The sequence below is a fragment of the Cucumis sativus genome, chromosome 1 (assembly GCF_000004075.3).
Source record: "Cucumis sativus cultivar 9930 chromosome 1, Cucumber_9930_V3, whole genome shotgun sequence".
Taxonomy (NCBI): domain Eukaryota; kingdom Viridiplantae; phylum Streptophyta; class Magnoliopsida; order Cucurbitales; family Cucurbitaceae; genus Cucumis; species Cucumis sativus.
This window is the reverse complement of record NC_026655.2, coordinates 656,150-680,842: the sequence shown is the minus strand read 5'-3', so window position 1 is coordinate 680,842 and position 24,693 is coordinate 656,150. Positions and strand designations below refer to the sequence as shown.

The 24,693-nt window shown below is 33.0% G+C and overlaps 3 protein-coding genes across 5 annotated transcripts; 1 reads left to right on the top strand and 2 right to left on the bottom strand.

Annotated features, from left to right (window-relative positions):
* Positions 1-6: 6 nt before the first annotated feature.
* On the bottom strand, positions 7-3,041 carry LOC101204443 (histone deacetylase 6). The gene is made up of 6 exons (XM_004138046.3): positions 2,381-3,041; positions 1,525-1,965; positions 1,282-1,424; positions 852-939; positions 583-710; positions 7-441 (listed from the first exon to the last, which is right to left on the bottom strand). The coding sequence occupies exons 1-6, from the start codon at positions 2,921-2,923 to the stop codon at positions 387-389; spliced, it is 1,398 nt and encodes a 465-aa protein (XP_004138094.1). The 5' UTR covers positions 2,924-3,041; the 3' UTR covers positions 7-386.
* Positions 3,042-8,748: 5,707 nt separating this feature from the next.
* LOC101205420 (transcription factor MYB32) lies at positions 8,749-10,533 on the top strand. The gene is made up of 3 exons (XM_004138219.3): positions 8,749-9,005; positions 9,142-9,271; positions 9,364-10,533. The coding sequence occupies exons 1-3, from the start codon at positions 8,873-8,875 to the stop codon at positions 10,181-10,183; spliced, it is 1,083 nt and encodes a 360-aa protein (XP_004138267.1). The 5' UTR covers positions 8,749-8,872; the 3' UTR covers positions 10,184-10,533.
* A 3,578-nt stretch (positions 10,534-14,111) lies between these two features.
* Positions 14,112-20,793, bottom strand: LOC101204200 (copper methylamine oxidase). 3 transcript variants are annotated; one of them, XM_004138045.3, is made up of 12 exons: positions 20,145-20,793; positions 18,969-19,081; positions 18,545-18,850; positions 18,086-18,198; positions 17,646-17,976; positions 17,315-17,530; positions 16,990-17,226; positions 16,311-16,496; positions 15,667-15,807; positions 15,037-15,305; positions 14,637-14,718; positions 14,112-14,517 (listed from the first exon to the last, which is right to left on the bottom strand). In XM_004138045.3, the coding sequence occupies exons 1-12, from the start codon at positions 20,389-20,391 to the stop codon at positions 14,383-14,385; spliced, it is 2,376 nt and encodes a 791-aa protein (XP_004138093.2). In that variant the 5' UTR covers positions 20,392-20,793; the 3' UTR covers positions 14,112-14,382. The 3 variants fall into 3 exon arrangements, with proteins under 3 accessions (XP_004138093.2, XP_031740884.1, XP_031740885.1); XM_031885024.1 differs by lacking the exon at positions 20,145-20,793 and adding an exon at positions 19,625-19,658; XM_031885025.1 differs by lacking the exon at positions 20,145-20,793 and adding an exon at positions 19,249-19,507.
* Positions 20,794-24,693: the final 3,900 nt, after the last annotated feature.

Below are 24,693 nucleotides of genomic sequence, written 5' to 3'. Positions count from 1 at the left end.
CTCTTATAAATACCAATGTAAGGAGCCAAAGTTAAAATTTTAAATTATGAACTATCAAATTCATACATACCAGAGAAGATCTCACCATGCTCAAATCAACTACATCAAAATATATTGGTACAAAAGTCTGCGATGTAAATGCTCATCATTCCTGTTTACAGCGTATTTCTTGTGTACAAATTGTTGAAAACAGAAAAGCCTTGAGAAACAGATTTCATCATGCTCAAATCAACTACATCAAGATGTATGTTCCAATTCTGAAGCCGAATCAAAAGACAAGCCCAGGTTCTAAGAAGTATGGCTTGATCCTAGGTGTTTCTTCTTATCGAAATTGATTAGATTTCAAAGTCGTCAAGAACTCTACACTTACGATGGGTTTTTATGTGTCAACAACATTGATGGCCCATGTTTTTATCCTCCTCCATGTCATCTACTACGTCCCTGCATCATATGTACTTGATATTCAGTTAATTTAACCTAAGCTCTAGGCAGAAGTATAACATCTAATGCTAAGAAACGCTTATCCTCCTCCCAAGGCAATGTTTGGTGCGACAGGAAAGAAAAGCTTGAAGACTTCTTTACCTTGTCAGATTATTTACACCAGTTCCTTCACTAATGTTTGGTCGCTTTCGGTTTTCTTCAGAATCAGAATCATAATCCTCACCGTTCCAGATACGGCGTTTGGGTCTACGTTCAATGCTCTCTTCAACCTTAACAACCAAAGAAACCAACATGATATCAAGAGAAGAAAGCGCTACATAAATACATAAATTACAAAGATGTGTGCAGGGTATTATAATAGTAGTAGTAACTAAAAGTAAAAATTATGGTGCAAGTCTTTTGTAACTAACCTCTTCCGGAATTTCAGACGAGGGAGTCATCTGGAAAGGTACACTGGGTGCATGTGGGAGTCTAGAGAGTTGCTCTAGCAGGGTGTTCCTAGAATAAGAAATGAGGAGGCAACTTGTGTATATTAGATTTTCAGTTAGACAGCATCAAACAATAACAGTTCTTAAAACCCAATACGAATTTGCCATTTATTGAACGAACAAGGCAGCATCAAACAATCCAGTCTCGTAGATATGAGTGATGCTTTATGGAACAATGCCAATGTTAACTAGTGACTACAATTACGCAAGCATTTGGAACATTTCTGATATGATTATCGATTGTTTTTTGGAAAGGGGCGTTTCTCTTTCTACTAAGATTATCAACAACAAAAGAAACTAAATTTACAATGTCCAAATGCTACAAAATGAACAATACTTAATCAAAAGTCACCTTATCTTTTCCATATCTTTAGGTGAATTTAGATTCTCCATGTTCGATGGTTCTATGTGAAGCGCGTAATCAGGTCCAAAATACTCAAAATACTCGTTGTAAGGCAATTTATTGTCTGGTTCAACTCCAACAGCAACTGCTGTCTGTTGAGAGAAATCTCCACAAACACAAACTTGTAAGGATGCATCCTAATCCTACAAGGTAAAATTAAATATACATGGACATAAAAGAAGAGAAAGAAACCTCGTAACACCAGCAGCGAGCAACATTGCGGATTGTGTATCCTCCTCCACCTAATACCATTAAAGGAACATTAAATGATCTCAAGAAACGAAGACAATCTGCATGGCCCTTTACAGATAGGTTGAAGCACCCCAACCTATCACCAGATAATGAATCAGCTCCACACTGGAGTACTACTGCATCTGGCTGATACACCTCCATAACTTTTTGAATAAGTGGCCTAAACAGACCACGAAAACTGTCATCATCCATTCCATCGTTTAAGGGGACATTAAGGGCATAGTTTTTACCAGTCCCTACTCCAACATCCTTAATGTGCCCAGTCCCTGGAAAGAAATCCCCAAATTTATGAAAAGAAACCGTCATTACTCTGTCAGTAGTGTAAAATGCCTCCTCCACGCCATCACCATGATGGACATCAATGTCAATATATAGTACACGCTGCACAATGATATCGAGCAGCTTAGAAAATGAAGCGTAGCTAAATTTATAACAGGACGATCCAATGCACTGGACTAAGAGATTGCATAGAAATGTTCTCAGAACTGCATGCTCAATGTAACCCCATTCCCGGACCCGAGAACCCAACAGAATTAAGGTAGAGCAAAAAATCACAGTACAAAAATGGCAAAAGAATCAAAGGTAATGAATGTGTAATCCAGTAAACAAAAAATCTTCATTTGTAATGCAGAACAAGGAAGAAACCTCTACTTCAAGTAGAATCTTCCAGTCGGGCAATTCACATTAAGCTCCATGTTGCAAATAATCCATCATACTCAAACTTAATAAAGCATCCAGCACAATTGGTCAAACCTATAACATAAAAGAATACAAGTATTCTTCTTAAGAAGATTACCTTGTGATACTTCAGCAGCTCAAGAATACCCAAAACAATATCATTGACGTAACAGAAACCGGAGGCCTCAGACTTCTTAGCATGATGAAGGCCACCAGCCCAATTGATAGCAATATCAGCATCGCCGCGATTGAGCTTGACGGCAGCACCAATGGAGCCGCCAGCAGACGCTTGGCAGAAGCCAAATAAGCCATCAAAAACAGGGCAGTCCTCGCCAACATTAAAGCGCTTGAGATGGCGAGAGAAAGCGTGATCCGACAGCGTTTCGGGGCTGACGGAGGCGAGGAAATCGACATAGTCATCGGAGTGAAACCTCCGGATATCCTCAGGACCAGCAGGGTAGGGCCGGTTGATCTCCATCCGACGGTGAAGACCGTAGTGAACGATGAGATTATGGGCCATGCGGATACGGTGAGGTTTCATCGGATGGCCTTGGCCGTAATAGTAATCGCCAATTGTGGGCTCGTAGAAGTAGGTCACACGGCGTTTCCGACCATCGGGACCTGATGGAAGTGAAGCACCGCCGTGAATGTCGTCGGACATTTCCAACGTCACTTTCCCGCCGCCCAATCGACAACTCCGGTAGCAAATTGAAGTAAAAATCGAAAAACACGAGAACTGAAGAAGAAGAAGAAGAATCCGCCAATGGTGTAAGACAACGGGCGTGGAGAGAATGGTTTAAAGAACAAATAGTCAGATTATGTATGGGCCTTTTCACATGTTCAAAGCCCGAACTCGGCCCATGTTTTCTGGACTATTGCTGTGTTTGATCCGCCCAATAATGACTTTTTGTCTAATGGGCTCCTCAAGGTAAAGAGATTAGGGCCCTACCTTTCAAATATTATGAATTTGTAAATATAGCAAAGTTTAGATTCAACTTACTATATGGGTAATAAGAGTTTATTGTTGATAAAGTATAGAATTTTCTATAGTTTTTAAAAGAGTTTGCAATCTCTATACGATAACTAATTCCTTCAAGTAAACTTTGCACTACACTACTGCCAAGCACATAACTTTCACACACGTTAGCTTTAAAAGCAAGACCAAATCAGAATATGTGGACAAACGATCAAGTCCACGAGAAAGCCAATACGATAACTATTTGTACTTTTTTAAAATAAAAGATTAAAAAAAAAGTAATTATGAAAATAACACTATCCAGATTTTAAGAGGAGGGAATGATTTATTTTTTTCTTTGGAAAAAGAAAAGAAAAAAAGAAAGGTTTTGAGTGATTTGAAACATAAGGGTATTTGGTTGTGAAGGCAAAGGTAATTGAACCTTTTTGACTTTTGATGGAAAAATGTGGGGATTAGTTTACAGCCTAAAAGGGTCCTTTGAATATATCTTTATATTATTCAAAAATCAATTCAACCTTAATAAAGTGTTTTCAAACTACCTTTGTTAATAACCCATTTTTTAAGTTAGCCTTACACCAATTATATGATAAGATATGTTACTAAGATCATACAATATCTAACAAACAAAAATATAATAATCTCTCCATCTCTAATATATTTAATAGCATATATTATCACATTCATCTTCGTTTTCAATTTTTTTTCGATTGAATACTGTTTTTAGAAAAAATACATACTAAAATACAATTGTGATTTGATCGTTAAAAGTTATTTGATTTTGTTCCCTTCTGTCTAATCCGTTTACTTTTAATAAACCATAAATTTTAGCCTCTAATAATGCTTCGACATCCGATTTGATTGAATTGTCTGTCAAAATGTGTAACTCTCAACAGTTATAGAATATCAACAACGAGCTCTAAGCTCAATCCTTTCCACTTTGGTAAAACTTCATATGCTCAATTAGTAACTCGAAACTCAAAACACAAAATCTTAAAAAAAAAATTTAGAGTTTATTAAACTCAAACAAACATGAACATGTTTTGGTTCAAAGAAAAATTGCAACAAAATAGTTTAGTGTATAATATAGTATTTAAAAAAAAGTACAATTGAAATTAATTAATTTAGAATCTAAAGACCAAAATAAATTATTTTAAACATTAAAAATTAATAAATTTCGAAATTGAAATTGAAGTTCGAATGGAATTATGCCAAAGAAAACAAAAGAAAAGACTAATCAATAATAATAATTATGATCATATCCCTTTTATGAGTGATAGAACTTTTTAATTAATTAATTAATGATGTTAAATGATTCATTGAATTCAAATTCAAAGCCCTATATATTACATTCTTTAAAAAGTAATATCACATCACAAGAACTTCATAATTAATCATGATAATATTTTTTCTTATGATCTCTAACTTAGAACAATGAAATAATATAATGTATATATTTTTTTTTTTGTGTTATATAATATATGGATTCATATATATTTTGGTGGAGGACAAAATAATAATAATAATAATGTTGTCTATTTATTTCACCTAGACAAAGTTAATTTTCACGTGTGATCCAAGATTTTCATGGCCCCATTACCATTCAATATTTATTTATTACAATGAGAGAATAGTATGAAAATTCTTTAATTTTCATTTTCAAAAATATAAGATATACTTTTTTTTCTAATATTATTATTATTATTAATATTTAGCTCCCTAAAAATTGAAAAATGTGAATCTAATATATATGTTTTTAATATATATTCAATAGGTTAGGATGTATGGAAAGTGTCAACTTTAATTCAAGTCAAACACCAAAGATCACGACGTTTGTTAATTACTCCGTGTATTACGTGTCATAATGTATTGAGCAACAAAACGTATTAGAAAGACGGTGATGTTCCAAACTCAAAATTAAAATTGATTAACAAACGAGATGCATAACTCGTATACATATATTTTTGTAAAAATTGTAAGGAATTCTCAACCTAATAGAACAAACATTACTAACTTTTCTATTTTTTAGTTTAATAAATTTTTTAGTAGGTTAAAAAAAATGTTTTATAAGTGACAAAGAAAAATTATTAGACACAACGACCTTAAAGTTCGATAAATATTTATAACGGTGCATTGATAAGAAAATCTCATTTAGTATTGAAGAAGCTTGATGTTTGATACAACTTAGTTCGAGAAGTGTTGTTCCAATGCACACTAGGACATGAGCTAAATTATTAGAGATCATTAAAATGATTGATTGATTTCGAGTAATCACATATTTATCTAGTACACATATATGAGGTACTGAAAGTACTCAAAGAGCTCAACCTCGAGTGGTTAAGTTAATATCCATGACCCTCAGACTATGAAGGAATGAAGTAGACTATTTTAGCCTAGAATTAAGATTACGACTGATCTATTTTTTTCTTATTTCTCATTCTCTCTTTCATTATTCATCACCTCCACATCTCTCTTCCGTCATTTTTCCTCATTCTCCTTTTCAATATTCATCTTCCATAAACATAGATTATAATAACTCAAATAACTTATCGGAGATCATTCAATAAAATATATTTTTATTGAGAAAAAGTTAGTGAAAAAAATGTATGGATTGGGAGAGAGGGGGAGAAGGGATGAGGAAGGGAATGATTGCTAAGGAAAAGACCGACAGAAGAGTGTAGAGGGCAGTAATTGGGGAGGGGGCGGCCGTACACTCACTCACTGCTGAATGAAGAGAGAAAGAGTAAGGAGAGAGATTTTTCTTCTTTTATTATCCTTCTTATATGTAACCACGTGGCAGCTTTAGAGCCCATCACAAACCAATCATTGAGTTTGAACCTTCGTCGTGGGTGAAGAATACTATTTCTTTACTTTTTTGTACCGCCAGGTGTACACTTCTTTTTTCATACTATTCCTTGCCACGTGGACTGTGTCACTCCCCCCCCCCCCCCCTCCCCCTATTTTACTAACCCTATTCAACAGTACATTAACAAGTCTCATATTTAAATCTTGTTAAAATTACAAATTCCTAATTCGTTACTTTTGAGATCGAACAAATACATATACATATAGTGTCACATTGGATATAGATATTAAAATTAGATTAAAACCCTCTTTTTTTTCTTTATATATAAAGAACATTGGTTGATTGTCTACTACTTTATTTTACACACCTATCTAAAGTGATGATTAATGTGTATAACTTTTTATATTCAAAGTTAACAAAGACTTGCAAGGTAGACAAAGATAATCTTTTAGATCATGTATTGTTTTACTTTTTAAATTGATCAAAATTAAACCAAACAACTTGACTTCTTACAAAAGTGAAAAACATTTCAAAACATATAGTAAGATCTTTTCATAAAAATTAATAAAACTCATCTTTCTTTTGATCTCATGATTACATCAATGTTACGTCAATTGTCTTAAATTCTTCAAAAAAAAAAAAAAAGGATAAAACAAATCTTCATTTATATAAAAAGCTCCGTATTTTACTAAGAAATATCAATCATCTAAATAACATAGACTCAAATTTAGTTACAATATAACTTAATTTAAACGGTCCAACCATATCTTCACTCTTTTACAAAACACAATGTTCATATTAATATAAAAATTTAAAACTAATTCCTATGTTTTCTTTTACAAGTAAATCAATAAACCATGTATAGCTCAACTTATTCAAAATAGCAAAGAGATTTGTGGTTATACTAAAAAATCAAATTGAAAAGTTAGTATATGTATATGTTATAATTAGGGTAGAGTAAAGTATATAAGGTTTGTATAATGTTAGGAAGTGAAATGGAGAAATATAGAGAAGGGAGTGGGCCAAGGATTGGTTGATGTAATAGTGTCGGCTGGCTCCATACCATAATTAATATAATTCATATAATATATAGTTTTCATTTTTTAGAAAAATTTAAGAAAGAAATAATAATAATACTAATAATTAAACAAAAAAACGTGTTTTGAAAATGTGTATTTCACTGCTAATATTAGCTGTCACGCATTGACGACTCCTTTCTTTTTTTTGCTTCATGCCTTTCTTTCACTGTCGTCGCTTCCTCTACTTCTATCCATCCATCTTTGACTCTCGGACGACATGTCGGCGGGTCATCTTTCTTAGGAAATAGAAATTAAAGAAAGAAAAATAATATATATACATTTTCTTTATTCTCCAATTAATAATTTGATCGACCAAAATGAACCGAATCGAATAAGGTGACGAAATAAGGAGGAACTCCACAAATTTTCTTAAAATTTTTAAAAGCTTAAACTAGTCGATCAACCGTTGATCGGTTCATACTCACGACTCATTTTATTTTTATCTTTCATATATTCAAATGCACTACCAACTTTTGTACGTATGAAGTTTTAATTACAATTTTACGATTTAATCTAATTATTATTTGGTCCAATACATAAACATATTAGGTAAGGTTTGAATTTGAAGTTTGTGTGTATAGAATATGGTGTATCCATTAATGAACAAAAAAAAGCCTAACAAAGTTAGAGCAACTATGTGGTCAAAACGTCATTAGTCTCTAATCATCATATATACTTCGTTTTTTTAATTAAATTAGTTTTAAGAATCTCTAATTAAACATATAACACTAAGAAATATATATATAGATATAATAGGCCAACTTGTAAGATTTAATACAATAGATATTTATTTTCAATAACACAACTTTCCTCCTACTACCCTTAATTTTTTATTTAAAAAAGACATTAATTTTGTCCTCTTAAAGTCCCATTACTTTAGTTTAATTTTTAAATATGTTTCTAATTAAAAAGAACAATGCCAACAAGTAAAACAACCCTCTAAACTACGAAACTAAAATTCTACTAACACTCGAAAACCGATCTAAATGATCGAAATTGACCGAATCGACATTCAATGGTTGATTCTAGTAAAAATACGATTGGTGGTCGGTTTAATTAAAAGGTTTTCGAAAACCGATCGAAAACGATCCACTTAACGTCGTTGTTGGTTTTTCTTAGTATAAATTGACTGTGTCGGTTTTATACTTTGATTTTTTTTTGTACAAAACCAACCGTGTCTGAGCGATGATCACTTCTATATAGGAGTTTAACTAAGTGAAACCTTGGGTTTTGAACTATAAGTGAAATGATGTAAATTCAAAATATTTGAATTATGTTTAGGTTAAGATATATAAGCGTTGGAGAGATGTGAGGAAGGAAGGGTGGATTAGGAAAGATTAAGGGGTTGATTAGAGTTAGGTGCAGTTTGATAAGAAATAATTTAGAAGGGGGAAAGAAAAAACAGAAGAGATTGGAAAAAGATAGCTTAGAAAAGAAATCAAAGTGTGACAATGAACAAAAGTAAGAGAGGGATTTGCGTAAAAACCACTTGATTGCTTTTTTGTTTCTGTTATGAGTGATCTAACTTAAACTCTAAGTATGATTTTTAATCCATAAATTATGAGATTACTGTTTAGTGATTTAGCCAATTTCTTTGAATTGTATATATATATATAATTCCATTTCAATTCACATCTCTTTCTTAGTAAATCAAAACTCCATCTCTCTCTCTCTCTCTCTCTCTCTCTCTTTCCTGTTTACTTGAAAAACCAAATCAAATTCTGCATTCCTCTGTTTTTCTTTGAATTTTTGATGGGACGCAATTCTTGTTGCTTGAAGCCTAAACTCCGCAAAGGTCTATGGTCCCCTGAAGAAGATGAGAAGCTCTTCAATTACATTACTACTTTCGGCGTCGGCTGTTGGAGTTCCGTCCCCAAGCTCGCCGGTACGTCGTCGTTAATTTGTCTTCTTCTTGGGGCAGACGAGAAAGGAAGAAACAGAGGAATTGGGGCATGTTTAATGCTTTCTCTCTGTTGTTTTTGTTGTTTGTTTTTTGCTTACTGTTTGATTGGTTGTTGTAGGTTTGGAAAGATGTGGGAAAAGTTGTAGGCTAAGATGGATAAACTACCTGAGACCCGATTTGAAGAGAGGAATGTTTTCACAACAAGAAGAGGATTTAATTATCAGTCTCCATGAAGTTTTGGGAAACAGGTGATTTTGAATTTGAATTGGAAAGCCAAAAGTATATAATGGGTTTGTTTTGCTCTCTGTTGTTTGAAGATTTTGATTTGGGATTTTTGTAGGTGGGCTCAGATAGCAGCTCAATTGCCGGGAAGAACAGACAATGAGATAAAGAACTTTTGGAATTCATGTTTGAAAAAGAAGCTGATGAAGCAAGGAATTGATCCAACAACTCACAAGCCATTGGAGGAAAATATGGAAGCCATGAAAGATGCGAAGAAGAACAGTTACAATAATGAGAGGCCAAAAATGGAAGCTATTCATCATCATCATCATCATCATCTTCATGGAAATGTTTCCAATATCACAGAAGAATCATCACAGCATTTTGTTAACAAGATAGAATTTGATTCTCTCAGCTCTTACTTAAATGGTGAGTACAATAACAATTCACAATTTGCATCAGCACAATACAATTCCAATATCAGATCATATGATCAAAACTTTTTCTATTCAAATTCAAGTATTGGGATGGGAAGTTATTCAAGTTGTGAACATGGGAACATGTCAAGAACAGATTTTTCTGAGAATAATTCAGCATCTGGGTTGACTTCATTTTTGATGAATGAAGTGAAAGAAAGCTCAAGTAATAGTTCAGTAGTGAGTAATTATTCAGGGTATCATATGAACAATCCAGGTGAAAACAACAACAACAACAATGGAGGTGGATCTTCATGGGAATCGTCTGAGAACAAGCTCGAAAATTTGTTAGAGTTTCAAACAAATCAAATGAAGAACTTGGAATTCAAAGGAAGTTCTTCTGTTGAAGAAACAAAGATCATTCAAAATCAAATAAATTCAGCAACTTTTGGAAGCTATCCTTTAATGTCAATGTCAGAAAATGAAAGAGCAGGAAGTTTTGGAATCTTTCATCACATATGAAATGTAAAATTTCTTCCTCCATATGGTTGTTTTTTTCATTCCAAAAAAGAGAGAAGAAAAAAAAAGAAAGAAATTCCTTTGGGTCCTGTTTTTTATTATTATTATCATCATCATTTTTTTCAGTTTTCACTTTCAAGAAAAATTAATTAACACTCAGATTGTTGATAGTGAAAGAGGGGTTACCCATAAAATCAAATGAAGGTATTTGCTTTTTCTTAATCATTTTAAAAAAACAGCCACCACTTTTTCTTGTTGGTTGATTAATTTTCGATGTCATTTCACTCTCTTTTTTCTTTCTGTAATTGTTCTTGGGACTAATGAAATGATAGTGATTGATTGAAAAGAAAAAACTTCAAGATTGTTGTATGTATTATTATAGTATTATGAAGAATTAAATTTGTGGGGTTGGTTTAGTTTCTTATAAACATATGAATACTTATGAATTTTGGCTGGCAAAAGAAAGATATGAATGAACTTATCCATTATATGTATATGTTGGGGATGAATTGTAAAACAGAGAATGATTGGGTTTATTGTTATGATCCATTATTGGAGAGAGAGATAGAGATAGAGAGATTCTGCTGTACCTTTGAATTTGATTTTCTGTGTACAATGCAGAGACAGTCTACTAAGTAAAAGTTGTAAAGAGAGAGTGAAAGGAAGAAAATGAAGGGTTGAAAAGTTGGTTTAAAAGCTGCAACAAAGAACAAGAAGTTCCATGGCAGTGAAAAATGAAAGACTATGATAAAGTGACTATATATATGTATATATATACGCGTTTTAGTTTCACGAAAGCTAAACAACGTGTTTGTCCTAAATAACTCATAGATTCCACTACTAAAAAACGTTTATTCTCTGCATTGGAAAGTGAGTTCACAACTCTCAAAACTTTATAAGTAAATGAATTTCACAGCTCCAGTACTTCTTGCCTCAAACATCCATAGAAAGGTTTTCGGACTATATACTTCGTACGAATTTCAACGATGGAATGATATTGTTTACCATCACTACTTTATAGTTATGTCATAATAATGTGTGTGAGTGTTACAAAGTCCTGAGAATGTGTTATGTAATTTGGATTAAAGAGAGAATTTTATATGATTGTAATAATTTGTCACGTAGTAAACTTTTTTTAGAACATCTTCGTTCACAATGCCATGATATTATACATTACTCTTATTCTTTTCATGTTTGAGTTTTTCGCGTCATTGAGATCCCAAAGGTTGTGCGGCTGGGGGGCCAAATGTATAGACTATTTGTAAGGCTTTGAAAAATATGCATTATTCCAATCAAGATTGTGCTCTCAAATATTGGTTTTGGGGGATGGAAGGAATCAAATGCATATCAATTTTGCTCAAACTTTTCTTACTTCATCTATGCAACAATTTTCTTGAACTTGTCTTAGAATAAGAATGAGAATAATGCCAACTCACAATTACTTACCATCCAAAGTGCAATTAAGTGGATAAGATATCAAATACTATACTAAAATTTGATAGCATTGAACTGAAAAAGATATTTACTATTGATCACAATAACATTGTTTTGAATACGATTTATAGATGTGAGTGAATTAAAATTATTATATAGCGTGGGAACAACATTAATGGAGATGTGTAGTAATTGTGAGTACTTTAGGGTTGTCACTCTTGAGGACCATATAGTTATTAAAAGTCTTGTGGTTGGAAGTCATAAGAACAATACCCATTTAATACTCAACAATAATTCATTCCTTAAGTAATCATAAACACACTATCATTTTCTTTACCAATTTTATAACATGCCTTTAATTTGTTGTGTCATTATGAACTATATATGTACTTTAGTTCAAATTTATAACAATATGTAGTTCAAAAAATTTAACAATTTAAACTTCATTATTTTAAATTTGTAGCAGAACCTTAATAATTAATACATTCATCTATGTGTAAATTTTTTTAAAATTAAATTCCATTAGTATTTATTATAATAGATATTAAATCATTACAAAGGATAGAATTTGATAAGATTTAGGGGCTAAAATGTTACAAATTTAATAGTAAGGAGACTAAAGCACCACAAACTAGAGTATAATACTATTTAAAAGTCTTCAATTATCTAAACTAAACACTATTTCTAAACTCATAATTTGCTATTTTTCACTATTTGACATTCATCATTTTCTTATTTTTTTGCTATAGTGTATCTACACCTATTATAACTCAAACTAAATTAATCTACACTCCAAACACAAATTATAATAACATAAGATTATAATAACTCACTTATTGTGTCAAACACTTATTAAGTTGTTATGTATATAATAATTTATAGACTAAAAAGAAGAGTAATTTGAGACTCGAAGAACTATAAAGGAGAGTAATTTGAGAGTCGAAGAAGTATCTTAACTTGTTATAATAACAAACTCAACCTTGAAAAGAAGATTGTGGGGGGATAAAAAGGATAAAAGTAGAGAAATGGAAATGGGAATAAATATTGATGGATAGGATGGGTTGTGATTCGTTGAATTAAGAGGGAAAAATGGAAGAGAAGGGTACAAATAAAAGGGAAAAAAAAGTGCAAAGTGAAGGGTACAAATTAGGGTTGGACAAGATGGAACTGCTAATTGTTGGGTTTCAATAATAACCAATCAAATCAAACGGACCCCCACAATACCAATAACCCTCCACCTCTCTCTCTATCTATCTATCATCAATATTCAACACTTTACTTTTTCTACGTCATATGAATGATTGATCTTTTTTTTCTTTTTTTTCTTTTTCTTTCTTTCTTTTCAATGTTTTGTTTATAAGGTCAACCAAAATATAAAATTACAACTTAAATTATTACGTATTACAATAATATATTCTCTTGAATATCATGTAAATTGGAGAAAAGGTAGAGAGTGAAATAATATTTTGACCACACACCGACAAGCAGTAAGGGAGACCACTTTATTGATGCAATGATGTGGTCTCTTTGAAAGAAAAAAGAAAAAGTTTGAAGTCTTTTAATTATCCTCAAAGAAAAGGCTTCCTCTGCCATTTTGGTCAAATTCATCCTCTCCGGAGGATTTTGTGTGTTTTGGGGATAAAATAACTGTGCCGACAATTAGATGCCCTCAATTTGAGTGAGTAAGGGAAAGGCAAATAAAAGGAGAGTGTTCTACTTACTTTGACACTCACTAAAGCATTCATGCTTTGTTCTGGTCTCAACTTTTTATAAAATCCCCTCTGCATTTTTCTCCCCTCTTCTTGTTTCTCAAGTTTCACACAGATTACCTAATCAGTCTTTTTACATTTCAATCATCAAAATGTCATTTCAAGTGCTTGTAGATATGATTGATTTAGTTAACTTATGGATCCTAGTCAAGGATGAAGAATGATTTGTACATTGAGAAGGAGAATAAACTGCTAAGGTTCTAGTCCTTCGTCACACAGTAACAAGGGTTATTAAATCAAGGAGCCACTGATTACGCGATGAACTAATGATGAGGAGTAGTCTGACTTGTTGAAATCCTACATTCCCTAACCTAACCTAAGGGGTTTAAAAAGCTACAAAATCCTAATTAGACTTTAATTGAAAAGCAAAGGGGAAAGGGGAAAGTGAAAACCATAGGATACCTCTTTTGTTGGAACAATAATGGATATGATGAGAGGAAAAAGGAAATTTACAGAGAGGCAGGGAAGAGAGAGTCTATAAGTCTACTACTTTATTATTTACTAAAGAAAATCCTAAAAGATGAAAATCTATAAAGGATACTACTTGTATGGTTTTATGGAAGCAAATAAAATAAACAATAGGGATGTTTTGCCTGCCGCCATTCTAAAATTAAAGATAAAAATAATAATAATTCAATTTTTTATAACGTCACTGCTTACCATATATGTGTGTATGAAATTTAAAGGATACGAAGGATCCACGACAGAGAAAGAGAAGAGAAGAAAACTAGCCAACAAAAACTGTGTAGAGATTAGGATTATTTTGAAGATTTTCATCATATAATAATATGCACATCATTCATAACGTTTTACGAGTTGTTCTACTAAAAAAGACCAAAAAAGAAAGAAGAAGAAGAAGAAGAAGAAGAAAAGGTTGTGGTGGGGTTCTTTGATATTAACAAGAGAAAGCAACTCAAATTGACTGAAAGCAAAGTAAGTAGAAGAGAGATTTGGAGTTTGTTAAAGCAATGAAAAGAGCAGTGATGAAGAAGAGAGAGTTTAGAGCTTAGCGATGATGGGAGTTTGAATTGGTTTTGTCACCACGTTTTCTTTAGGGTCCGCATCTTTTGAATCTAATTCACAAGTACTGGGAGGAACGTCAACAGCAGGAGAGCAGTTGAAGAAACCGTGAGGCTGCCATCCAACAAACAATTCATAAGAATATTGATGTCAAATTCAAGCTCAACCATGTCTCTCTCTCTCTCTCTCTCTCTCTCTCTTAAAGCCAATCACAAGAGTATAAGAGTAAGTACCAAAAGTGTAAAACCGATGCGATCCACAGGCATAACGGGCCAGTCTTCCAATCGAGGAACATGCGTGATCCCGAAAACATACCTACCATATAAAAGAGAAAACTTCTGATTACTAAAGAGCACAGCAGCAGAAGCAGAGTTAAAAGTTGGCATCTGAGAATCTCTATACATTCTTCAAGAAAATCAACACAGTTCTTTAAAGTTTTAAGGTAAAGACAAATGTTTTCTTTGGGGTCAAAAAACAAAGCAAACACTTTTGAACTTTCCTGCTGAGAACTAAGCTCTTAAACATCAAGCAAATATATAAAACCTGACATAATCAAGGATGAGCCACATGGAATAGAATAACGGGGTGAGCTAATAATACATCAAATGTACAAAAAGAAGAAAGGAAACGAACCAAAGGACTATATCAGTTTCTTCTAAGGGTCGATCCTTTTTAACCCATGTCGATAACCCTTCACCGACGCGTGGATTCTGATTGGGAAACTCCCCTCCAGGAAACATCTCATCACGAGAATATTGAGTCACCCAAAGATTATGCTTCAAGAAAGACGCTCTTCTAAGAAACTTGGCCTCTGAACCAGCTAATGGCAAACAATTTGAGCCAGGTAAAAGCTTGAAGCCTGTTAATTGCCCAGTTCGATTCACAGTTCTAGTATTTCGCACCTGGAATGAAGGGGCCAATTTTTTGTTTGTTACCATTTACTCAACCACGACAATAAGATAGAAATATTGAAAGTCGTGTTCTAGATTTTGTATGTTAAATCAAAAGCGGCCAGAGAAAATCTTAGAATTACATAAACTAGTATATCGATGTATTTCTAAATCTGGCAAATTATAAGAGAATCTATATCTTCATAAAGATGTGGAAACAAACCTGAAGAAAATTGGCAGTTAAAAGAAAAATAAACAAAAGACGAGAAATTTTAGAAGATATTATTTACGCCTGGTTTCCATAGTATTAATAGTCATGAAAGCGAGTTCAAACAGCCTAGAAGTATTGACCCAGAGTAAGAAGGTTCCTTACTATCCAGTGGCGAGCAGATAAAGGACTACAATCACGCATAGCTTGCATTTCTGATTTCAGCAATGTCTCTTCAGCGTAAAAAGCATTGTTGTGGACATTGTTCTCCCCAGGTCCTTCAACTTTCAAATCCACCTCAACTACCTACGACAATGTTAAGTTGACAAACTTTAATTCAAGAAGAATGATGACCAATGTAGTGAAATCTATTATGAACAAGCGTTGTGTTTCTAAGAGTAAACTACTGCACCTACCCTTGAGAATTTTTACATCGTTAATCAATCATAGGCTCAAAATGCATTGTAACTTTATGTACATTTATAAATTACATGATGTAACCTCATTTTTATCTTCACTGAGTAACCGAAAGTTATCATTTCATCCTACATTATTTGATAGAAAATCACGACGACTGGCTTGAAAGATGATTGAATACAAAAGCCATCGGAGGCCTTTTTACCCTTGAGCACATCAGTATATTCTTTGGTAATTTGCATAGCTACGAGAGGAAAAGATACCAAATTACATACAATCAGTAACTTCCACTCTCCATAGTTCACAGTTAAGCTCAAGCCAATTGCCAATCAAACTTATTGTTCCTTGACTACATAAAAAAAGTGACCAAAAGGTTGAAGTTGAAGACGTACCTGATTGAAAGCTTCACCAGGCTTGCAATCAACGGCCATGTCCATTCGAGCAACAAAGAAATGTTGATGCACTGGTGCATATAAACCTGGTGCAATCATTGTGCCATATTTTCGATATTCACCAGGTTGCAAAGCTCCTAGGCTGAGAATGCCAGTTAATTTGACTTCAGCTTCAATTTTTCCATCCTGCAAGTGCAACATTATTACATATCAGCAAACCTCTAATAAAGAGTGAGTTGGTTGAGAAAAAAATCAATAAGACTTGTAGAATCTTTGAACAATACACTGTTTTCCTACAATCTGAAATCACAAAAAGAATTCCCATACATATAGTTCTCCTAGAAACAATTCTTATACAATTTAATGCAATTTGGAAAGTTGCATGCCCCAAGAAATTTAAATTTTGAAGTAATGGACCAATGGTAAAGATTAGAATCCTTTTTTTTTCTGCTCAAGGATGCTCTTATGCTCAAAACTAGGAAGGCTTTGGTTTTCCTAACATGAGGGAATCAATATTGTGTCGTGTGTTTCCAGATTCTATACTCCATGGTTTGAGCAACATATTATAGGTCATCGATTCAAATATAAAGCTACAATCTTATTTGAGAATGCTATAAGAAATTTTTTTCTAAGAGACTTGATCAGCACCAATCCAAAAGAGAGGAATGATTTGACTTGCCTGAAAGAAGTGCCAAAAGAATCCATACTCATAATTAGCCACAGTACAAATAAAGGACACTGTCAGCCGCCTCGATCTTCTAACTTCTGCCAATCCTGTCCTCCAGTCTTGATGCTTCCACAAAATTCCATGGTCCTCTTCATGCATGCACACACAGTTTTCAATTGTTTCAACACCACCAGTGAAATTTGTGAAATGGGCATCAAAATATTTGATGTAACCCAGACAATCACATCCCTGTGACAGTGTTTTATTAACATTTAATTAGGATTCGATCAGAGAGATGATCGGGAGATATGACTGTTGACCAAAATTTTATTCGCACCTTCTTCAGAGAATGCGCATTTTTGCCCAGTCCATCCTCTCCTGCATCAAAAGCATTCTTCCTGTAATGTGGATCATTTGGATCTCCATAGGGGACAACCATTTCCACAAAACTCAAACGATGTGCTACAGGCCTTCGCCCTCTGCTTCCATCAACATAAGCTATAGAATATATAACCAAACCCTCTCTGGGAGTGAAACCAATTCGAAAATTCCACTGTCAAAGGAAAAGAAAAGACCAAAAACAGGTTTTGTCAAATTATGAACCAAGTAAAATCTTAATAAAAAGCGAACAATAATCTTTTCAAAAGAAAAAACTCAATAATATCCACCTTTTGCCATTCTACATAGTAGCCATTGACACGAAAGCTTGGACCTTCAGGCTGAACTATTTGTAAGGGCTTCACATCACTACGATCAACCCCACCTCTTGTTTCACCAGAAGTGTAATTCCTCAATGGATCAGCAGGAGGTAGTGGAACAAGTTTTCGGTCTTCAAATTCTATAATCACCATATTTTGCATATCAACAAGAACATGTATGCCCTCAACTGGGCGAGCATATCCATTTTCCATTGGGCAGTCACTTTCAGTTCTACAAAATATAAGAGGCTTAGCTAGTCTTCGGCCAGGAGCATCTACTTCACTATGATAACCAACACACCTGCAGCAAAGAGATATTAATCATATTAGACAAAGGAAAAAAAAAGGGTGAGGAATTTCATAATCTGTACTGAATACAAGTAATGAACTGGATTACTGATATAACTCACCAAGGATCAACCATAACCAAATCCATATCTTCAATACCTCTCTTCTTCATAGCCTCGATGAATGGAGGATATTCTTTGACAATAGCCTCACATTCCGCATACTCAGCAGCATCCTAAAATTGAATGGAATGAGCTATTTAGTTCTATGTTCTAGACATTCATTACCATTTGTAATTGTCTAACTGAAAACATGTCATTTTACAATATTGTAGTTAAAATATATTCTTCATTTTTCAAACCCATATGTATTTTCATCCCAAACAAAGCCGTGACACAGAAATGAGAAAACAAGTACAGATATTAAACATTCGATATAAGTGACCAGCAAAGCAAGAGTAGAGATGTTATTTGGGGCTTTTCGAGAAGCAACAATTCTCCATGATAAGGAAACGACAATCGTGAATAACAGCTGTCAACAATACAACACGGTGCACTAAATAACAGCTGTCAAGAACATACCATGGGAGGCTGAACCTCAGGAACAACAGAAGAAGATATAACTTTTCCCCTGTGATGTCCACCTCGGGTTACTGCATGAACCTCTGACAGCTCAACTACCCATATGCTTGTCTCATTCGATTTCTTATTGTAAACAACAATCCTTGCCCTTCTTGGAGGAAGCTTTGTGGGAATAACCGGTCCCCCCTTAGTTTTAGGAAGCAGAGATGGTTGGAATGGAGGGAAAAAATATGCATCTGCCAGTGCAACAACATGTTTTTCTGGTTCCAGTAGCACCACTTCAATGAAACGCATGCTATCTCTGACCTGAAACAAGGAAAATAGCTCTTCACAATCACAAGCATGTTGGGCCATAGATTCCTGAAACAGTTATCCAAATTCAATAGAAATGAAAAAAAGGTAATTTCACAGCAGCAGTAACAACCTCTGGCGTGGCTCCAGCTGCCCTGACGGTAGCCACTGCAACAGAGATTTCAGCAGCTGATAGGGGGTCCAGAGGATGTCTTGATTGTGCCCTCAACATTGGAGGAACAACACCTGTACAACCAAATTATACAGCAATGCATGAGAAATCATGTACAAAAAAATGCGCGTGCCATATGTCTCCTTAAAAAAGGAAAGTAACCAAAGCATATTGTATCAACAAAAGAAATCATGATCAGATTCAGGAAAAACAGTGACATAACATCAACCATCTACAATACCTTTAACTCAGATTAGTAGCAATGTATGAAATATGAGCATAGAAATTTGACTAGCAAGGCAACAGAAAAGAAAATAGGGTGCAAATATAAGTGAAACCGACTCCGTTCTTCAAAATGGTTGAAGGAGCTGGGGTAGGAACAACCAAGGTCAAGGGTTAAGGAACAAAATCCAGTAAGTTGTATTGTAATATATCAATCAAAATGAAGACCAAGGGGAAAAAAAGTAGGAGTACTAGGAAGGGAAGAAAATAAATAGTAGCTTCTAGAGAACAATATGGTTGGAGAAATGGAAATCAAAATGAAGACCAAAGGGAAGGAAAATAAAATAGAAGCACTAGGGGTTCTAATATGTCAGCTTGCACCAATCCAACTTTACCTTCTCTTGCTAAACTCATTCTTAATTCCACATGGCGCCTGCATAATTGACTTCATAAAAGGCCGTGAATTTAAAACCGTCAATGAAAAGTAGCAGACGGGTCCCATGAGAGGTAAAGATCGAAACACATTTTAAACAATACATCGTGAGATAGTAAGTGGTAGCTAAAGGCTCCAAGTCAAAATAAAAGATCATGGGAAATTGAAACACAAACTCTATCCTTCACGCCTAAAATAATCCAATAATGACATACAAAACAAACGATGCATACAACGACAGAAATATAATAAACCCACAGTAAATGTATGTATGTATGTATGTTACGGAGCTTAAAACGACAAAGACATTTCAAGAAAATCTGAATTTCGGCCTCCAAGCAAAAAAACGATAAATAGATCAAAGTCATAGAACGTCAATATCAAGCACAGCTTTATGTCGAGATTCCAGGTCATCGATCAGAGAGAGAGAGAGAGAGAAACAAAAAAAAGAAAAAAGAAAAAAGAGGGAAGAAGGAAAGTGCCTTTGGAAGAAGCATTAGTTGAAGGTTCCGGAATCGGTTCAACAGAACGAACTAACGAAGGGATGGCAACATTCTTGGATGTACGGCGATCATCGGCACGATCATTCGTGGTGAGATTCCAATCTTGGACGACATTGGCGGAAGCAACAGAAGCAGCTTCTCGAGGAACGGTAGTGGAACCGGCCGCCGAGGAATGACAACAAACATCACTCGAAAACAACGTCGCTTTTTTCGAAGCTGGGGCCATTGTAAAGGATTCTTAAGCTTGCCAATTCCACAACAATAAGTCTCAACACAATCCACTGACATACAGCAAAGATCACTGGCTCTTGCCTTCTCTGTTTCTCCTCCAACACCACCAACACCACAAACACACAACACACTTCTCCTCTTATCCTCCGCCTCCTCCTGATCCTCTTTCTCTTCCAACTCCACAATAATCGACAAAATCACAAAATAAAAACAAGTTGATCCTTGATCCTTTCCTCCTTCAATCTAGGGTTTCACCTTGAAACAGATCAGAAAACAAAGAAAGGAAACGATGTGGAGAGAAATCCCAAATTAGAGCACCTGAATCCGAGAGAGAGAGAGAGAGGAGAAAAAGGGGAAATGAAAAAAAAAGAGGAAAAAGAGAGAGAAGGAAAAAACTGTTACTGAAGTGGAAGAAGGTGAATGGGGTTTATATTTATAGGCGCCCGTGACAGGCGGATACCACGTGCGTTCTCCTCTTACTACCAATTTTTTATTTTTCTTAAATTGTTTTCTAAAAAAAATTGAAAAATGAAAATTATATAATTATAATAAATTAAAAAAGGAACAAAAATTAATTTTTACTGATAATTGTGAAAATGGAGAATTAAAGGAAAGGAAAGGAAAGGAAAGGAGTGATAAAAGGATTGATAGGGGCAAGTCTATAATATATAAGATTAGTGGTGCGAAATGGAAGGAGGGAGAGAAGTGATAGCTGATAGGGGCCTTTGCTTTTGCTAATAGACAAAATAGTTCGTCATTAGAGAGAGAGAGAGACCCCATTTTGGTGGGTCCTACTTTTAGCTTTTACTTTCTTTCTTTTTTCTTTTTTACTATGATAGCCCTCTTATTCTTTTCTATTTCCATTATAAGGACATTATTTCCTCTTTATTTTGCATTCTCTCACCCTACTTTTTCATGTATTTATTGTGGTGTGCCCAACCACGAGGGATTTTTTCCTTTTTAATTTTCGTTATTATTGCTAAGATTTTATTTAGACTTTTGATTACGCGATTTCTCAATAATAATAAAAAAAAAATACAAACTATTTTCATTTTACGGTAAAAATAAACACTAACCCACCAAAATTTATTACATTTAATTTTGCTAGTAAATTGTAAATAGCTTACCTATTTTATCGTTTTTTACGATTTTTCTTTTCATGGAGACTTTTTAAAGATAATAAAAAATACAAACTATTCACGTTCTATATCAAAAAAATAGATCGAAGAAAAATTCATTAAACTTAATTTGATATTAAAGTGTAAATAGTTTGTCTATTTTATCATTTTTTACAATTTTTATTCTTATAAGGGTTTTTTTCAATAATAATAAAAAAAATACAAACTATTGACAAATAAAAATAATAAAGGATAAGAAACCATCAATCTTGATCTTGGTGTAAGTTGTAAATAGTTTGTCTATTTTGTCAAATACAGTGGTTTTCTTTTTTATTTTTTTTCTAATTAAAAGAAAAAGGTTAATGTTGACCATGGACTCGTATAAAAATAAATTGATGTTACAGAGACGGTAATTTTTTCATTTTTAAAACGTTATTTAACTCGAAAATTTATTGTAAGAAAAAAACCCACGAATCTAATAATGGATATAGAAGAAAATGTTGGTTTTTATATTATATTCTTTCATTCTAGAAGTTGATAAGTTTACGAGAAACATTTGTTAAGAAAAAAGAGAGATTATATATATGGGTTTTTATATATATATATATATTGAAAATAGTTATGGGAACAAAAAAAGTTTGGAACAATTAAAGGTATAGATCATAAGGAATTAAGAAATTTAAAATAATTGAAGTTGTGGGATCCATAAACTTTTGAATTGAAATAAGATTCTTTGTCTTTTTTGTTTTTGTTTGAAGATTTAAATGGTTAACATGATGATCAACTATTTAACTTTGCTTAAGTTGAATATATATATAACTAAATACAGAATTGGATGCAAATCGATCCAACATTAAAGTTAATAAGTATTATAAGATTTATTTTAATGGAATTAGTCTATCACCGATAGATCATACGAGTTTATTAGTGATACAAGTCTATCAGCGATAGTTTTGCTATATTTACAATTTTTTTTAAAATGTTGTTATATCTTTAATTATTATTTATCAAATGGTCATCCATTACAATTACCCTATTTTAATTCATGCATTCGATTTTTTTTAAAACTTACATGATTAATAAAGAATATCCAATTGTAAAAAATGATAAAGTGGATAAAATTAAAGACGGTGAAGTTTTGTCATTTATGAACTTTTTTCAGTAGTTTGTTTAACTTAAAACGTTCTGTGAAACTTTATAAACTTATTTAACACAAGATTGATCAAGTTGATAAAAATGTTTAAATGTTATTTTCGTTCCTAAATTTTCAACTTTGTGTTTACTTTGAGTGACTATTTGAATAATCTATTATTTTAGTCTATGTTGTAGAATTTGTCCATTGCACTCATGTTTAGCTTGAACGTGGTTTAGATTCTATTTATCTTTGTGATAAAAAGTGAAAAATCATCAACTTATTATAATTTGGAATCTGATTCATCTCATATTTTGCCTTTATCATTACTAAGTCACGAGTTTAAATCAAGAAATAAAAGAACCGAAATCACATCTAAATGAAAGACATTATGCCACCATATGTGAAAATATAGTTAAAAGATACTAAAGTAACGAGTTACATCTTTCTTTTTTATAGCGCGATCATGTGAATTTTAAAGTCGAGCGCATTTAACTATGTGATATCTTTTGAAAGTTACTACTTAAGAAGCATGTGCATGAGTACAAAACATGCTAAAAAAATAACATGTATTAGTTTGTGGTTACAACTTTCTCTGTCGAAAGTCTTCAAAATAAACAAAAGAAACATTGTTAGGTCACATTCGAGTATTAGGGTAAAAAAATACAAACCCGAAAACTAAATTCAAGAGTTATTTAAATGACAAAAAAAAAAAAAAAAAACAAGAAAACACTTTAAAATCCAAAAACTAAAACAAAACAACAATAGACAAAATAATTGAGGTCATGTTTACGTGATTGATCTTTCTAATGGTAATTTGATACTCAAAGAAATACAAACGGTCTGTTACAGTCCAATTACGTTAGACCCACCGACCACTCTTTCTTACCAATTTCTTCTTGGTGAGTTACCTTTTTAAATATTTAGTAAACAATAATAGAAATAAAATTTACATTGCAAATCCAAATCCAAATGTTTAATTAATTGTAATCCTGTGGGCTAATAGTGAGTAATACGGTTTGATTAACTATAATAATGTTTAATACAGCTATTATCTATAATTAAATAAATACATTCTCATGCTCCATGATTGACAACTCTTTTTGGAACTAAGTTGTTTGCTGACGTGTCACTAATTCACACCCCCATAAATCTCTGCTGGCATCCACTTACCAATTTCCACGCTGTCTTTTTTATTTTCCCTCTATATTTTGTATTTTTCTTTATAAGCTGACTCAAACGTTACATTACAACTCTATCTTCTATTATACTATATGCCAACTATTCCTAATTATACATATCTTTAATACCATTATCAAATAATATACTCTTAAATATTAATATATAAGTCTAATGAGATTCTTTAATATACCTTTTTATTTTTAATTGGATGGAAGGAAAGATACCATCGAGGTGTGTAATCAAGTTATGAGTTGTTAGTAATGCACGCATGCGTGTTGGCCTCGTCCAATTGTTGGGTGATATGGGATTTTTGTTCTTGTTTTTAATTGAATGTATGATTGTTAGTGTGAATTGATGTTTTAAAATTGTTAAGTTATGTTTGTGTTAGTCGTAATCCAAGTTTAAATTAAAATTTCGGACGATGAAAATGTGAAGATCTCTTGATTTTGTAGAAATGTTGATGTAAATATCAATGAAATGGAGGTTGATAATGATACACACTTCTATATAGAAAAAGGCTAAATAATGTTGATTATTTAAATCATTTAAGTTTGTGATAGTTTATGGTGGTGAATAACGTGTTTAATTAATTTTATGGAACGTACGGATGTCTGAAATTTTAATATCGTAGTGATTATTGATTTGTTGGAGTCGATTTATTTTTTTACAAAATTGAATTCCAAACCGACCATATATTCCGTTTAGTATAAATGTTCAAATCCACCTCGACATCGATGAGTAAATGATTGGTCGGTCAGTCAATTTTTGTCGAGTCGAGTTGATTTAATACTTAGAATTATACTTTCTGGAAATTCTTAATTTGAAACTATATGAAACCAATTCCTCTTGTTTTCCGACCGACCAA

Bases quoted from the DNA above. Each gene is read 5' to 3' on its own strand.
- LOC101204200 (XM_004138045.3), bottom strand. From the start codon at position 20,391: ATGGCCCCAGCTTCGAAAAAAGCGACGTTGTTTTCGAGTGATGTTTGT. The intron at 17,977-18,085 runs GTGAGTTATATC...TCTTTGCTGCAG, and splicing joins TTGGTTATGGTTGATCCTTG to GTGTGTTGGTTATCATAGTG. The intron at 17,227-17,314 runs GTGCGAATAAAA...ACACTGTCACAG, and splicing joins ATGCGCATTCTCTGAAGAAG to GGATGTGATTGTCTGGGTTA.
- LOC101204443 (XM_004138046.3), bottom strand. From the start codon at position 2,923: ATGTCCGACGACATTCACGGCGGTGCTTCACTTCCATCAGGTCCCGAT. The intron at 1,966-2,380 runs GTAATCTTCTTA...ATCATTGTGCAG, and splicing joins AGCTGCTGAAGTATCACAAG to CGTGTACTATATATTGACAT. The intron at 711-851 runs GTTAGTTACAAA...TTGGTTGTTAAG, and splicing joins CGTCTGAAATTCCGGAAGAG to GTTGAAGAGAGCATTGAACG.
- LOC101205420 (XM_004138219.3), top strand. From the start codon at position 8,873: ATGGGACGCAATTCTTGTTGCTTGAAGCCTAAACTCCGCAAAGGTCTA. The intron at 9,006-9,141 runs GTACGTCGTCGT...TGGTTGTTGTAG, and splicing joins TTCCGTCCCCAAGCTCGCCG to GTTTGGAAAGATGTGGGAAA. The intron at 9,272-9,363 runs GTGATTTTGAAT...GGATTTTTGTAG, and splicing joins CATGAAGTTTTGGGAAACAG to GTGGGCTCAGATAGCAGCTC.